This window comes from Carcharodon carcharias, chromosome 7, assembly GCF_017639515.1.
Source record: "Carcharodon carcharias isolate sCarCar2 chromosome 7, sCarCar2.pri, whole genome shotgun sequence".
In the NCBI taxonomy this organism is placed as follows: Eukaryota; Metazoa; Chordata; class Chondrichthyes; order Lamniformes; family Lamnidae; genus Carcharodon; species Carcharodon carcharias.
The window spans coordinates 101,167,787-101,185,691 of NC_054473.1; the positions used below are offsets into that span (position 1 = coordinate 101,167,787).

Sequence of the window (17,905 nt, forward strand, 5' to 3'; positions counted from 1 at the left end):
TGGAAGTCCAGATATACTACATCTACATGATCCCCATTATCCACTTTGCTTGTCACATCTTTAAAGAACTCCAGCAAATTAGTCAAGCACGATTTATTCTTCATAAAACCATGCTAACTGATGGATTGCATTTTGACTTTCCAAATGCCCTATTATTACTTCCTTAATAATGGATTTCAACAATTTACCAACGACAGATATTAAACTAACTGGTCTATAGTTTCCTACTTTCTGCCTCCCCCATTTTTGATTAAGGCCATTATATTAGCATTTTTCCAATCCACTGGAACCTTTCCAGAATCCAGGGAGTTTTGGAATATTATAGCCAATGCATCCACTATCTCCCCTGCCACTTCCTTTAAGACCCTGGGATGTAGGCCATCAGGTGCTGGGGACTTGTCACCCTTTAATCCCAATAGTTTGCTCAGTACTTTTTCTCTAGCAATGGTGATTGTTCTAAATTCCTCCTTCTCTATATCCTCTGCACCACCTGTTACTATTGGGGTGGTACTAGTGTCCTCCACTGTGAAAACTGAGGCAAAATATTGAATAAGCGTCTCTGCCATTTCTGTGTTCCCCACTATTAACTCCCTAGTCTTGTCCTCCAAGGGACCAACATTCACTTTAGCTACTCTCTTTCCTTTTATTTACTTATAGAAGCTTTTGCTATCAGTTTTTACATTTTGCGCTAGTTTTCTTTCATAATTTACCTTTGCTCGTTTTACTTTTTTTTAGTAACCCTTTGTTGATCTTTAAAAGTTTCCCAATCTTCCAGCCTGCCACCGACCTTTGCAATTTGGCATGCCTTAGTTTTTGCCTTTAAGTTATCTTTAACTTCCTTGTTTAGCCATGAATGCTTTTTAACCCTCTCACCATCTTTCTTCCTCATTAGGATATATTTTATTTGGGAGAAATTGAATATCTCCTTAAATATTTGCCACTGTTCATCAACTGTCCTACCTTGTAGTCTTCCTGCCCAGTCCACTAGGGCCAAATCTGCCCTCATACCTATGTAGTTACCTTTATTTAACTCCAGAACACTAGTGTGGGACTCAAGTTTCTCACTCTCAAACTAAACTTGAAATTCTATCATGCTCTGATCACTCTTCCCTAGAGGATTCTTTACTATGAGATCATTAATTATCCCATCTCATTACACAAGACCAAACCCAGAATAGCCTGCTCCCTGGTTGGTTCCACAACATATTGCTCCAAGAAACAATCTCTAATACACTCTATGAACTCTCTCCCTCAAGGCTACCCTTGCCAATTTGATTAACCCAGTCTACATGCATATTAAAATCATCCATGATTGGTACTCTAGTCAGATACCTTTGCTGTTAAGTAAGCCTTCCGTGAAAAATACATAAATGAAACCGGACATGGGACATGATAAAGCAATTGTTTTTGGAAAGTCAGTGGATCTGTTGTTTGCCCAATTAGGGCCCTTAATGAAACCTCATGTTTCTAACTAGAACACTAGAGAAATACTAGTTTCGTCAGGTTATAAGAATCAGAAAAATATGTTGTGGAACCAACCAGGGAGCAGGCTATTCTGGGTTTGGTCTTGTGTAATGAGATGGGATAATTAATGATCTCATAGTAAAGGATCCTCTAGGGAAGAGTAATCAGAGCATGATGGAATTTCAAGTTTAGTTTGAGAGTGAGAAACTTGAGTCCCACACTAGTGTTCTAGAGTTAAACAAAGGTAACTACATAGGTATGAGGGCAGATTTGGCCCTAGTGGACTGGGCAGGAAGACTACAAAGGAAAAACAACAAATTGTCTTAAAGCTGCACAATTTCCTCACTCTTCTTCTCAAAGATTAAAAATCCTGCTAAAGGATGCAGGTGTAGTTGATGAGAAGCAGACAAGACTCATTGAAGAGATTAGTGCAAAATGTGAAATATGTAAGAAGTATCAGAGGACGCCACCACATCCTATTGGAAGCCTTCCATTGGCAAATGACTTTAATAAGGTAGTTGCCATGGATCCAAAGGCATGGGACAAAGTCAAAAATGTATTAATTTTACACTTTATACACATGGCAGCCAGATTTAATTATTTTGTAAAACATGGTCAGGACAAAAGGGTAATTGTGGATAATGTCATAATGTTATGATATTATCTAGTCCTGGATTGGGGCTAAACTTGGAGCACTGGCTAAGTTTCTACTTGATAATGGAGGGGAATTTGCTCATGATGGGTTCAGAGACATGTGAAAACATGAAGACCATGGTCATGAACACAGCAAATGGGAGTGCTTTCAACAATGGACTCTGAAGAGAATTACACAGTGATAGACGGAATGCTGCATAAAATCTTAGTAGGTCAACCAAACATCAAGTTGATCACATCAATGACTTAAATGAGAGAAATGAAGGTATGGTAGCTAAATTTGCAGATGACACAAAGAAAGGCAGGAAAGTATGTTGCAAAGATGATGTAAGGAGTTTGTAGATGGATATAGACAATCACAAAGTTTTAACGGCACAAAAGGAGGCCACCATGTCCGCACTGGCTCTCCAAAGGAGTGTTATGACCTAGTGCCATTGCCCTACCTTTTCCCCAAACGCCTGCACATTGTTGCTATTCAAATAATCATCTAATGCCCTCTTGAATGGTCTCGATTGAACCTGCCTCCACCACACTTCCAGGCAGTGCATTCCAGACCCGAACCACTCGTTGTGTGAAAATGTTTTTTCTCATGTCACACTTGCTTCTTTTGCAAATCACATTAAAACTGTGCCCTCACGTTCTTGATCCTTTTTAAGTTGACTGAGTGGGCAAAAATCTGGCAAATCGAGTATAATGTGGGAAAATGTGAAGTTGTTCACTTTGTCAGGAAGAATAAAAAAAAGCAGAGTATTATTTAAATGGAGAACATCAGCAGAATTCTGAGGTGCAGAGGCATCTAGGTATTCTAATGCATGAGTCACAAAAGGTTAATATGCAGATACAGCAAGTAATCAAGAAGGCAAATGGAATGTTACCCTTTATTACAAGAGGAATTGAACATAAAAATAAGGATGTTATGCTTCATTTATGCAGGGCACTGGTGAGGCTGCATCTCAAAAACTGTATGCAGTTTTGGTCTCCTTATTTAAGGAAGGATATATACGCGTTGGGAGGGCGGTTCAGAGGAGGTTTACTAGATTGATATTGAGTTCAACAATTTTAGATCATGAACTCTCTCCACAGGGGTGGGGCTACCCTCTTTCCGATCCCCCTTTATTCCAATAATTTATTTAGATTTTTCTTTTCCCACCTATTTCCATTATTTTAAAATGTATTTCCATCCATTGTTTTATCTCTACCTTTTAACCTATTTTGATCCCTTCCCCCCACCCCACCCCCACTAGGGTTATCTGTACCTTGCTCGTCCTTCCTATCCTTAATGTCACCTATTAGCATATTTCTTAGCTAATATCACCACCTTCAACACCTCTTTGTCCTTTTGTCTATGACATCTTCTGGCAATCTCCACCTATCACTGGCACTCTATCCAGCTCCACTTGTCCCACCCCCTCCCCCTTAAACCAGCTTATATTTCACCTCTCTTCTATTTTTCCTTAGTTCTGTTGAAGAGTCATACGGACTCAAGACGTTAACTATGTTCCTCTCCGCAGATGCTGTCAGACCTGCTGAGTTTTTCCAGGTATTTTTATTTTTGTTTTGGGTTTCCAGCGTCCGCAGTTTTTTGCTTTTACTAGATTAATACCTGGAATGAGTGGGCTGTCGTATGAGGATAGATTGGACAGGCTGGGCTTGCTTCCACTGGAGTTAAGAAGAATGAGGGGTGACTTGATTGAAGACTATAAGATTCTGAATGGTCTTGACAAGGTGGACGTGGAAAGGGTTTTTTTTCTTGTGGGTAAGTCCAGAACCATATTAAAATCTGGGGTCGCCCTTGTAGGACAGAGATAAGGAGATTTATTTTCCTCTCGGGGGTTGTGCGACTTTGGAATTCTCTGCCTCAGAAGGCGGTGGAGGCGGAATCATTGAATATTTTAGAGCAGATGTAGATGGATTCTTGTTAGGCCAGGGAATCAAAGATTATCAGGGGTGGTAAGGAATGTGGAATTTGAAACACAAACAGATCAACCATGATCTTATTGAATAGGTGGGCAGGTTCCAGGGACCGAGCGGCCTACTCCTGCTCCTATTTCATATGTTCGTATGTTGTAACTGCACTGGCTCATGCAAAGAATTAGCTTTGGATGGCTGGGCCCTATCAATTGGTCTATGCAGGGAATCCCAAATTACCTTCGCTGCTGGGGATGGTCTCCCTGCCCTACAGAGGACTACGATTAGTTCCATTTTTTCTGCATATTGGAATGCACCACATGCAGGGAGAAGGGCTTTCCTCAAGGCTGAGTCTTACAGAAAATTCTAAGGTATCATATAAGACTGACCAATATAGACTTTAATTCTGGGGATATATTACAAAAGAGAGGGCCATAGGGAACGTAACGGCTCTGGTAAGGTAACAGGGCATGATGGTAAAACAGTGGTTATCCAAAATGATAATCAACTATTAAAGTTTATTCCTCACAGTAAATCAGGGTTGTTTACAAATTTCCAGAAATTGAGCATTTGATAGAAGGCGATGAGGCACCCTGTACTTCACAGGTGTTTGGCAATGACAGCCCTGAGAAAGAAAATACAATAAATCAGGGACTGGATGGTGGAAAGCTTAGTGATCATGATGCACAGGACAGGGCTATCACATCCAAAGGTCAAGTGCCTAAAGTGTGATGAATGTTCCAGGAGCATCCAGTGAATGGAGGAGTGTGGCTATTGTAGCGTGTGCAGGAAAAGCTATTGGCTAGTATAAATGTTGATTAAATATTTAATTAGATGGACAAGAAGCAAAGTCCATGGATGGGCAGAATAGCGTAAAAGAATGGAAAACAAGAAAGCACAGTTCAAGTTCTAATAGTGCGTCTGAGAGTGACTATTGTGTTACAAAACAATCACGTACTGGAGAAAGAGTCTCTAACCTTGTGAGAGGGAAAGATCCTACAGTATTAGTCCCGAAAGACATCCAAGTGCAAATAGAAGTTGCAGCTTAATGAAAGGAGGGTATATAGAACAGTCTTGAGATAGGACTAGAAATAGATGTCTTCATGACCATGAAGCTTAAACGAATAAGAGAGGCAGGATAAAAAGAATTAGATGGAAGGAAGAAATTTAGAAATTTTGGGCCAGAGCTTCCGAGAAGTGGCAATCACAGACAGGTTGCACTTCGCTCCTGTACTAAAATGCAGCTGCAACTTTCGCTGCCAACATTCCGACTCGAGCTTCTTCAGAAAAGTGCAGAGCAGCTGGTTCTCAGGGCCTTCAGTTGATTGCAGCCAAAGTCGGAGGAAAGGAGTTGAAAATATTAACTCTTTTTCTTTCCACAAATGCCATCAGACCTGCTGAGCTTTACCAGCATTTTCTGTCTTTATTTCAGATTTCCAGCATCCACGGTATTTTGCTTTAATAATACTGCCGTAAATCTGATAAGTTTAAAGCCACTTTGAGAAGCCAGGGAGAAAGTAAGTGTGTAAGGTAAGTGGTGGGGGGGAATACAGGTGATCAATGAGGTTTGGGTGGGGTGGGGAGGGGTCGTGTGGTCAGTCTTACACAGCATTTGCTCAGAAACAACCTGCTCACTGACACTCAGTTTGGGTTCCACCAGGGCCTCTCAGCTCCTGACCTCATTCCAGACTTAATACGAACATGGACAAAAGAACTGAACTCCAGAGATGAGGTGAGAGTGACTGCCCTTGACATCAAGACCGCATGTGACTGAGTGTAGTATCAAGGAGCCCTAGCAAAACTGGAGTCAATGTGAATCAGGGTGAAACCTCTCCACTGGTTGCAGTCATACCTAGTACAAAGGAAGATGGCTGTGGTTGTTGGATGTGGTTGTCATCTCAGCTCCAGGATATCACTGTTGGAGTTCCTCAGGGTAGTGTCCTTGGCCCAACCATCTTCAGCTGCTTCATTAAGAACCTTCCCTCCATCATTAGGTCAAAAGTGGGGATTTCACTGATGATTGCACAATGCTCATGTCTCCTCAGATACTGAAACAGTTCATGTCCAAATGCAGCAAGACCTGGGCAATATCCAGGCTTGGGCTGACAAGTGGCAAGTAACATTCATGCCAAACAAGTGCCAGGCAATGACAATCGCCAACAAATCCAATCATCTCCCTGAGGCATTCAATGTCATTACCATCACTGAATCCCCCACTATCAACATCCTGGGGTCACCATTACCAGGAATTGAGCTGGACTAGCCATATAAATATTGCGGTTACAAAAGCAGGTCAGAGGCTAGGAATTCTGTGGAGAGTAACTCACCTCTTGCCTCCCCAAAGCCTGTCCACCATTTACCAGGCACAAGTCAGAACCGTGATGAAATACTCTCCACTTGCCTAGATGAGTGTGGCTCCAAAAACACTCAAAAAACTCAACACCATCCAGGACAAAGCAGCCCACTTGATTTTCACCACATCCACCAACTCCAACATCCACTCTCTCAACCACCAACGCACTGTGGCAATAGCGTGTACCATATATAAGATGCACTGCAGCAACTCGCCATGCCTCTTTCAACATCACCTTCCAAACCTGAGACCTCTACCACCTAGAAGGGCAAGGGCAGTAAACACATGGGAACATGGATCGTTTCTCAGATCCAATATTTCCCTCAGTAGCAGTAACCAGCTGACTGCAGCAGGGAATCCAACAGAAGGCCAATACTATACCACCCACTTATATTACCATCCGAGGTGAATTTTTACCCCAGTAACTCAAAGAACATGATTAAAGCAGTAAAGAACAGTGTTGCATGTGTTAATTACCTGAAATCTTTGGGGTACAATGCCATCTGTAGTGGTGAGAATTAGCTGCTTTGAACTGGAGCTTTCAGGCGTTGTCAGAACAAATTTTCCTTGGGCTGTGTTGTCTCCACCATCCAATATTACCTTTCCTGCACCTCTGCCATCCGCAGTGGCCAAGATAAACTCTTTGGAGGATACAGCTGTGTCTAAGGCTGTCACTATCTGTATTTTCTGCCCTGTTTGTTGATCAGTTACAATCTGCAAAAAATAAAGTTGCCAATTTTTAAAAAATCATGAGCATGAATGATTCAGTTTTAACATCAGATATGAGTTCTACTGCTGGACCTACTACCAGGAACTTTTAAGTTGTGCAATATTTTTCAGCTAATTTTGCTGTATATTGTTACATTTTTAGGGTTAACGTTGAATGTTCTACTTAGGTTTAATACCAATAAGCACACCCAATATGGGAACTTGCATCCATAGGAACTGACTGAGCCTTTACTTCGGCCCAGAGCATGCTTATTATTGTACAATGTGCTACCACATGATGCTCCTCATCTACTCTTGATGACTGACATACACTGATTCAGATCAAGGCTCGAGCTATTGACTAACAGTTTATTTACCATCAATCGGGTAAATGAATAGTACAAAATACAAAAAATTATTTATAGTTGTTACAAACTTACTCTACTCACATATCTGGCCTAGATTTCCATCTCAATGAAAACCACTGCCCCTTGACAACCTTATATATTGATGTACCAGATAACTTGAATGATCTGTTTAAAGCCTGTGTATATGTATTCAAAAGAAGACCTACTGTGGCTCACATAACTATTCAAACAATGTTCCATAAAGACAGACAGGATGTTATCCCTTAAACTGACTAGCTGTTGAAACAATCCAATTGTCACTTGCCTGCAGCAGCAGTTTGCATGTAGTGCTGCTGGCCAGGAGCTGCAGAATTACTAATTACATAAGCATATCCCATTGACCCCCCTCCATACAGGTAATATGCCTGGGTTCAGGCACCATCCCTGACCTCTCGGTAACACTGATGACGTTGTCAGTGGTGCTTCCAACTCTCGCCCCGGTCTAAAGAATTTCATTAATTCTGCTTCCAACTTCTACCCCTCCTCTACTCTACATGATCCATCCCTGACTGGCCCTTCCTGGACTTTATCTTCTGTTAGATGGGCAATTTTTAAAAATTTGGAACATAGGCATTCATACATTGCCAATCCCTAATTGCCCTTGAGAAGATGGTGGTGAGCTTCTTCTTGAACCACTGCAATCATGTGGCGAAGGAACTCTCAGAGTGCTGTTAGGTCAGGAATTGCCAGATTTTGACTCAGTGACAGTAAAGGAATGGCCATATCTTTCCAAGACAGAATATGTGCAGCTTTGAGGGAAACTTGCAAGTAGCGGTACACCCATGCTTCTGCTTCCCTTGTCCTTCTAGGTGATAGAGATGATGGGTTTGGAAAGGGCTGTTGAAGGAGCCTTGGCGAGTTATTGCAATGAACCTTGTAGATGATAAACAGTATAGCTATAACATGCCAATGGTGGAGGGGGGTAATGTTTAAGATGGTGGATAGGCAGCCAAGAAACTGCTTTGTCCTGGATGGTGTCGAACATCTTAACTTTTGTTGGAGCTGCAGTCATTCAGACAAGTGAAGAGTGTTCCATCACACTATGTCTTGTGCCTTGTAGGTGGTATGTAGACTTTGGGGGAGTCAGGAGGAAAGTTACTTGAAACAAAATTGCCAACCTCTGATCTATGGCATTAGTGACGTGCTTGGATTGAGAATCCCCTTCTTCCCATGTTGGAACACTGTGCTGGCTGGGTCCTCTCCACTCTTCATGCCAACCTGTCCTTTCTCATCCAGCTAGATTTTCATGCTTCTTTTTCACCTGCCTGTCTCCCACCCCTTCAGTTATTAACACATTCTTTGTGTCCCATACAACCCTCTCCCTCCAAAATCCTTGAATTTGCAGACACATCAGGCTGAATTAACCTGCAGGTCTCATGGATTTGGTTGCCAGCTTGGTTAGTTGGTGACAGCACATCGTGAAGCTGGCCCCAACATGCCAACTTCTGCACTTAACTCCAGCCTGTTAATCTGCATGTGATTGAGAAGTGCATTCACAATTAACATCTTTTAATCACCCAGTTAGTGATATTTCAATACATTTTTCAGTTTAGTGTCAGGTCCACAAGGATTCCTGAAACTCATCATTGATGCCAAGCTGAGTATATAATGGCAATTGACAGGGCTGAATCACTGTCAAACAAATATGCCAATAAATACTCAGTACTCTCGGCTACTTTCTTACTGGTTTGTGACAAAGGGTTTAACTGAAAGGTTACTTTCTACAATTTGGGGGTTCGCACTATCACATCAGGACGGCTGTCACATATGCTGCCTTAGCTGACTATTACTATTGTTATGGACAGGGAGAGAGATGGTGGAATAACTTTTTCTCCCTTGGGTGTCTGCAACAAGATGTGTGTTTAGAGTGAGTGTTTTACCTGTTTAATGTTGTGACATGCTGCAGGTCAGATATGTTTTCTCGTTTCTTTGGAGATGATTGAAAGTTGGAAGTTTCTGGATTTCCAGACAAGGTTATGGCCAAGTTTCTGTAAAGGCAAATCTTCACAGGTGAAAAGAAATGAGCCTCCCCTGCACTGCCTGAGTTGGCTATCTTTAGTTCTACCGGCTGGAGGAATGGTCCCTCTTTCCTGATGGATTCCAGACAGATCTGGTTTCAGCCTGGTTCTTGCGGTAATATGATTCATTATCTGTGTCTAGTTTTGGTCACATAATCAATACTTCTATTATCCACCCAGAATGATTTTGAAGTCCAAAGCCATTGCTACACAACAGGGAAATGGATGGTTTATTTACACCTACTTATGAGGAACTGGTTTCTGCACAGCTCTCTTTGTTAAGCTTCAAACTTGGAGACATGAAATCTGGACTTGAGTTTTGTGTACATGCCCAGTCAATAGAGGGATAAATTTACAAGTGGTTTCACATTGTGAATGTCTATTCAAGGGAGGGCATTCCACCCATGGTCATTTAAATTTTAAGAAGTTTCCAGAAGCATATTCAGGCATGAGTCTCTTAAGGAGAGTCATACGGGCTCGAAACGTTAACTCTGTTTCTCTCTCCACAGATGCTACCAGACCTGCTGAGTTTTTCCAGTATTTTCCTTTTTTATTTTATGTCTGGCATGAGTCAATCCTTTGTCTGCCTGGAAATCACAAAAGATCACCTGACTGTTGGTGGCTATACTTGGGCAGCATTCTGACCACATTTTAAAGTTAATTTCAAAGGGTCCACATTGACTGAAGTCTTGAAGGTTAGGAATATGATATTCTTACTGGGCATGACACTACCCCAAAGGGACTGGTAACTTTTCAAAAAGAAATGAATTTCCCAAACATCCAATGGAAATAACAATCGGACAAGATTTCATTTTAAAGGCTTCTACTGAAACAAACAAAGAAATTAAAATCAACATAGATCATATATTGCTTAACAGGCAACTAAAACATCGAACTAAAGAAAAGATACTTCTGCATTAATTATCTAACACAATCGAGCTACGTCTTATAACCCTTTCACTGCACACTGCATTCCTGGCAGATGCTTAGCATTACAAGAACAAATCTAAAGTTACTATCAGCTCTCCAGCAGGCTCATTTCTCCCTGTCACTCTAGGTCAAAACTTCCAGTGTCCAATGAAAATCGTTCCACTCAGCCAGAGTTTTCCAGATCTGACTTCCACCAGCAAGTCCCACCTAGGTGACTCCTTGTTCCTTAAATCTCCAAAAGACCCGTCGGTTCTGTCCCCTTCCTTCCAAACAGAAAACCAACTCTCAAGCTTGCTTGTTAACACAAAACAGTTCTTTCTGCTCTTCAGAGCAGAAAGCTGCTCTGTCCCTCTTCCTGTGTCTTCCAGCTGTCCCTTTACTGTGAATTAATGTGGAAAGATGTGAAAATTGTCACTTGATTTCAATAGGTTTCTGTTTGACTTCACCCCCATGCCAACTAGTCCACATAGGCATGCCTCCAAGCTGGGGAGTTTTCAGAATTCCCTATTTTACCTTAAGTAAACCTTAAGGTTATGCCTTAGGCATTTAATACATAGCCATTTTGTAAAGTCCAGCTTTCGTAACACCTCCCCATTAAAAAAGGAAGCATTACTCTAATAACATTTTTACTTGTGGATCCTTCCAGGATTCTGCTGCAGACAAATCCCTGTTGACCCCACCCCCAAATGCATAAGACAGGTCACTGGTGGCTTATTTATATCAACTTTGGCACGGATGATGTCAGTCAGAATGTGTGGGCACTCAGCTCTGCCTCTCTGGCTGGTTTCCCACAATTGCAGGACACAAGCAACTGCTCACACGTGACAATCTGGGCCCATCAGAACAACCAGGGGTATTTGTCAACTGAAGGGTTTTCACTCCATCGACATGCAGCTGGTGTCCAACCGTAAAAAAGATCTTTTTGCAGGTATATGGCAGATTCCCAGGCAGCTGCTATGATGCTTTCAGCCCATGGCAGTCCAAGATCCCAGATGTCATTGGACCTGGAAGCGGATTTAAGGTGTGGCTGCTAGAGAAAGCAGAAAAACAAAATGCTGTAAAAACTCAGCAGGTCTGGTAACTTGGGTTGGACTTTATAGCAAGTTTGCAGGTGGAACAGCCTGTAAAATACCACGGTGCCCACCATCGCCTTTGCCCCACTGCAGTTTTACTAGCAGAGGGGGAGGCATCAGGAGGCCTGCCTACCTGTGGGCCAATTGAGGGCCTTAAGTAGCCAATTAAAGGAAATTTGTTGCTTGTGGGATTTAACTAGCGGCAGGAGAGGCCCACATCAAATCATCCAGCCCAGCAGTTATCACTGCATAGGTTGATGGTGGGCAAGGAGCAGGGATCTCCTCAACGGCTTCAGGGCCCATTGGGGGACCCCTCCTGTTAGATCTTTTCCTTCTCCCCGGTTCTCCTCCCCACCCTCTCTACCATATCCTTCCCCATCCATCCCCACCAACTTAGCTTTAACCCTGGCTCCATGGCTTCTCATGGTTGGGGACTGGATGCAGTGTCTTCTCTTCTTGTTTGTCCTTGAGGCGAAGATGACCATGTTTATCATCTGGAGGTGTTTGGTAGAGTTCCATTCGGTACTTAGGTGACTGCTAAGGCCGATCTATACCCAGAAGGTTCGGCTGCAAATAGGACAGGATACTGCTGACAAGTGAGTTTTGGGCGAGTTGCTGGCTCAGGATTTCCTTGCCTTATATTTTATCTCTGCTTCTGATATGTGCTTGCTTTCAAAGGAGACTGCACCATTTTTTATTTCGTTGCGCCAGGGGCAGCAATCCCGCGCAAACTTCTTCCAGGAATCGATGCTGATATCAAAATTCCTAAGTGCGACCTTCAGAGTGTCCTTGTAATGCTTCTTTTGACTGCCATGAGTGTGCATCCCAAACTCACTCTTCATAAAAGATTCACTTTGGTAAGTGAGTGTCAGGCATTCTGGCTACATTATCAGTCCAACTCAGTTGTGACTGTCTCAATATGGTGCAGATGCTTGATACACCAGCTTGGCGAGCACCTCGGTGCCTGATATCTTGTCTTGCCATCTGACCTTCAGAAGCTTCCAAAGGCAGCTCAAGTGAAAGTGGTTCAGCTTCTTGGCTGGTACACACAGCAAGTCTTGCATGCATAGAGCAGAATGAACAAAACTATTACTCTTTCGGCTTTCAGTTTGTTAGGTAGGCTTTCTCCTCTTCGTTCCCAGACTTATGGTTGAAGTCTGCTGATGGCTACACTTATTTTTATTCTTTCACAGAATGTGGGTGCCACTGGCTTGTTGCCCATCCCTAATTGTCCTTAAACTGAGTGGCTTGCTAGGCCATTTGAGAGGGCAGTTAAGAGTCAACCACATTGCTGTGGATCTGGAGTCTCATGTAGGCCAAACTGGATAAGGATGGCAGATTACCTTCCCTAAAGGACACTAGTGAACCAGGTGGGATTTTACAACAATCGATGATAGTTACATGGTCACCATTACTAAGACCAGCTTTCAATTCCAGATTTTATTAAATTAATTTAAATTCTACTAGCTGCTGTAGTACATGCTTTGGCAAATTCTAATGCCACTCCCTGCCTTCTCCCCATTGCCCTGCAAATTTTTCCTTTTCAGATAATGATCCAATTCCCTTTTGATAGCCTCAGTTGATCCGGCCTCCACACACTCTCGGGCAATGCATTCCAGATCCTAACCAGTGAAAAAATTTTTCTTCATGGCATCATTGCTTCTTTTGGCAATTACCCAAAATCTTTGCCCTTGCATTCTTGATCCTTCCACCAATGGGAACAATTTCTCCCTATCTATTCTGTCTAGACCCCTCATGATGTAGAACACTTCTATCAAATTTCCTCTCAACCTTCTCTTCTCCAAGGAGAACAGTCTCAACTTCTCCAATTTTTCTATGTAACTGAAGTTCCTTATCCCTGGGACTATTCTCATCAATCTTTTCTCTAATACTTTCACATCCTTCCTAAAGTATGACGCCCAAAACTGGGCACAATATTCTAGTTGAGGCTGAACCAGTGTTTAATACAAGTTTAACATAACTTCCTTGCTTTTGTACTCTATGCCCCTATTAATAAAACCTTGGATATAAGGAAACAAGGAGGCAACAAAAAGATATTGGTAGGTTAATTGAGTGGGCAAAGATCTGGCAATATAATGTGGGACAATGTGAAATTGTCCATTTTGGCAGGAAAAAGAGAAGCATATTATCTAAGTAGTGAGAGATTGTACAGCTCTGAGATGCAGAGGGATCTGGGTGTCCTAGTGCATGAATCACAAAAGGCTAGTATGCAGGTCCAGCAATAATTAGGAAAGCTAATAGAATGTCATCATTTATTGTGAGGGGAATTGAATATAAAAGTAGGGAGGTTATGTTTCAGTTGTACAGGGCACTGGTGAGACCACAGCTGAAGTACTGTGTACAATATTGGTCACATTATTTAAGGAAGGAATTAAATGTGTTGGAAGCAGTTCAGAGAAGGTTTACAGACTAATACCTGGAATGAGAGGGTTGTGTTATGAGGAAAGGTTGGACAGACTAGGCTTGTATCCACTGGAGTTTAGAAGAGTAAGAGGAGACTTGATTGGTTAAGATCCTGAGGGGTTTTCAAAGGATGAATATGGAGAGGATGTTTTCTCTTATGGGAGAATCTAGAACTCTTTAAAAAATAAAGGGTTGCCCATTTAAAACGGGGATGACGGAAAATTTTTTCTCTAAGAGTCGTGAGCTTTTGGAACTCTTCCTGAAAAGGCGGTGGAAGCAGAGTCTTTAAATATTTTTAAGGCAGAGGTGGATAGATTCTTGGTCATCAAGGGGGGTGATAGGTCGCTAGGTGTAGGTGGGATGTAGATTTGAGGTTACCATCAAATCAGCCATGATCTTGTTAAATGGCGGAGCAGGCTCAAGGGGCTGAATAGCCTACTCCTGCTCCTTGTTCGTCTGTTTGTATGTTTTATTAATCACTCTCTTAACCTGTCTTGCCATTTTTAAATAATTTATGCACACATACACCAAGGTCCCTCTGCTCCTTTATAATTGTATCCTATATTTTATATTGTCTTTCTCCGTCCTTCAACCAAAATGAATCAATTCACATTTCTCTATGTTAAATTTCATCTGCCACTTGTCCGCCTATTCCACCAGTCTGTCTGTGTCCTTTTGAAGTTCTACAGCATCCACTTCACAATACTTGCAAGTTATGTATCAACTGTAAACTTTGAAATTTTGTCATATACACTAAGGTCATTAATATAGATCAGGAAGAGAATGGAGTCCTAATACTGACTCCTAGGGTCTTCCACTTTACAGGCTTCCTCCAGTCCAAAAAAAACCGACCACTCTTCGTTTCCTGTCACTCAGCCAATTTCGTATCCATGTTGCTACTGTCCCTTTCATTCCATGATCTCTAACTTTGCTCACAAGTCTGTTGCATCGCTTTATCAAAATCCTTTTGGAAGTCCATGTACACAATATAACAGCATTACCCTCATCAACCTTCTCTGCTACCTCCTGAAAAACTCCAGCAAGTTAATTAAACACAATTTTCCCTTAACAAATCCATGCTGGCTTTCCTTAATTAACAGGCAAGTGATTATTAATTTTCTCCCGAATTATCGTTTATAGAAACTTTGCCTAATAAACAGGCAAGTGATTAATTTTCTCCCAAATTATCATTTATAGAAACTTCGCCTAATAAACAGGCATGTGATTATTAATTTTCTCCCGAATTATCGTTTCTAGAAGCTTCCCCTAATTAACAGGCAAGTGATTATTAATTTTCTCCCAAATTATCGTTTACAGAAACTTCGCCTAATAAACAGGCAAGTGATTATTAATTTTCTCCCGAATTATCGTTTCTAGAAGCTTCCCCACCACATAGGTTAAACTGATTTGCTGGCCTTATCCAAACACTCTTTTCTGACGGAGAAATGTAACCTTTGCTATTCTCCAATCCTCTTGCACCATGCCTGAGTCTCAGGAAGATTAGAAAATTATGCTCAGTAGTCTGAAATCTTCACTCCCACTTCCCTCAGTATACTTGGGTGCATCTCATCCGGTCCTGGTGCCTTATCAACTTTTAAGTAAAGACAGCCCATCCAAAGCTCCTCATTATCAACTTTAAAACATTCAAGTGTCTGAATTACTTCCCCTGTCACCATGACCAGTATAGCAGCATCCTCCTAAAGAAAGACAGGAGCAAAATATTCATTTAATACGTCAGCCATGCTGCCTGCCTCTATGTGCAAAACCCCTTTTTGGTCCCTCATTGGCCCTACTCCTCTTCTTACCACCCTTTAACTATTTATATGCCTATAGAAGGCTTTTAGATTCCCTTCTATGTTCGCTGCCAGTCTCTTCTCATACTCCTTATTTGCTTCTCTTATTTGCTTTCTCACTTCTCTTCTGAACCTTTTATATTCAGACTGGTTCTTGGATGTATTATCCACCTGGCATCTGTCATAAGCAAACTTTTTCCACTTCATCTTAATCTCTATCTCTTTCATCATCCAGGGAGCTCTGGATTTCTTAGTCTTACCTTTCCTCTTCGTGGGAATAAACCTTGACTGTACTTGAATTCTCTTACTGAAAGGGAGCCCATTCGTCAGTTGTAATTTTGCCTGCTAATCTTTGATTCCAATTTATCTGGGTCAGATCTATTCTTACTCCAGTTTTGGGCTATCGTCTGTTAATTATTCAGGCTCGGGATTGCTCCTTGTCCTCTCCCATAATCAACCTTGAGATACAATGATCACTGTTACCTCAATATTCGCCGCACTGACACTTGATCTACTTGACCCACCTCATTCCCAGGAACCAGGTCCAGCAGTGCCTCCTATGTCGTTGAACTGGACACATACCGCTGTAGAAAATTTTCCTGAACGCACGCCCCTCTCCCCCTTTTACGCAACTCCTATCCGAGTCTACATTCAGTTATTAAAGTTCTCAGTATAACGATGGAGCGGGGCATCACACCGACAGGGCGACTGATCACATGGAACTTATTTGCGTTTCAGTTTGATTGTTAAACACATTTCCAAACAAGGAACTCACTCTTCAAACATCAACACTGCTAACTTAGTTACCCAGAAAGAAGCCAATGTTGTTCACACATTATGGCACACATCTGAATACCACTGCACCATGGAATATGCTGCCACATACCTGGATCCTTTGAGGAGAGGATACAGGAGAGTCTGTGGAGATTAACTGGATTTTCTGAGGAGGACTAGTCATCACCGGTGATCCTGGCAGTGTGGCCTGAACCACAGTACTAGTGACTTGAGCATGGACTTGTGTAGCCTAGAATACAATAATTCAAAATGAATGCATTAAAGCTTTCAGGACTCGGGTCATTTTTATAAAAAATGTACCATATGGTTTGAAAGCATGCAATGAAACCTATTTCCAAATCCTCGTTGGAGGGAATCAAATATCATTCATTACTAATGCAATGCTGACTCAATTCACAGAGGACTTTCAATTTCCAAAGGAATGGACAATTTAACTTTGGAAATTGAAACATTGAAGTACTGATAGTATCCCTGCAGAAAGCCCACCAAACACAAAGATAGTATCCTGACAGAAAGTCCACTAAACACTGACATATTACCCTACAGAAACCCCGCCATAGGCAAGGATAGTATCCCTACAAAAACCCCACCATAGACAGGGATAGTATCCCTACATAAACTCCACCACAGACAGGGATAGTATCCCCACAGAAACACCACCATGGACAGGGATAGTATCCCTACAGAAACACCACCATGGACAGGGATAGTATCCATACAGAAATACCACCAAACACAGGGATAGTGTCCCTACAGAAAACCCAACAAACTCAAGGATAGAGTCCCCACAGAAAGCCCACCAAAGAGAGGGACAGTATCCCTACAGAAATCCCACCAAACACACAAAACTATATTTTTCATAATAGAATTGTGGGATATTGTAAGGTAGGGTTATGTGGGTGGCTGATTTAATTGAATTCGAGTCAGATAGACTGCAAGGTGGAAATCACCAAATGTGTTAGGTATAAAAAGGGTATTTAAAATGTTAATGAGTGAGCTAGAGTATAAGAGTCAATAGGTAAAGTGAGTTAAATTTACATTATAAGTGTTTGATTTTCAAAGGGATAGTAGGGTGTTTACAACTAACAAGATAAATAGGGCAAGGTTATTACATTTATTTTTTCTAAAAGGAAAACACCATAAGGATGACATGAAAGATTATTATATAATGGGAAAAGTAAATTTCCAAAGACATGTAGAACAATGGGATCTTACACATTAAGAGAGAAACATATATAAAGAAGGATGGAAGGCTATATTGGGTGTGACTATGTAAAATCTTGTGACACAGACTTGGAAGAAGCCCTAGGCACTCTGAAGAAGTGCTGCTCCAGTAACTAAAATTGTTTGGAATTCCACTTTCGAGTGGGTGTCTTGG

General features: G+C 41.7%; 1 protein-coding gene across 1 annotated transcript in view; it reads right to left on the reverse strand.

Annotated features, from left to right (window-relative positions):
• The window catches only part of nr2c2 (nuclear receptor subfamily 2, group C, member 2), a 347,317-nt gene that overhangs the window by 301,919 nt on the left and 27,493 nt on the right, over positions 1-17,905 (reverse strand). Inside the window, exons 2-3 of the mRNA XM_041191833.1 lie at positions 16,619-16,756; positions 6,857-7,093 (exon numbers count right to left, since the gene is read on the reverse strand). Coding sequence (XP_041047767.1) covers positions 6,857-7,093; positions 16,619-16,756 — 375 coding nt within the window. The remainder of the gene's footprint in view (positions 1-6,856; positions 7,094-16,618; positions 16,757-17,905) is intronic.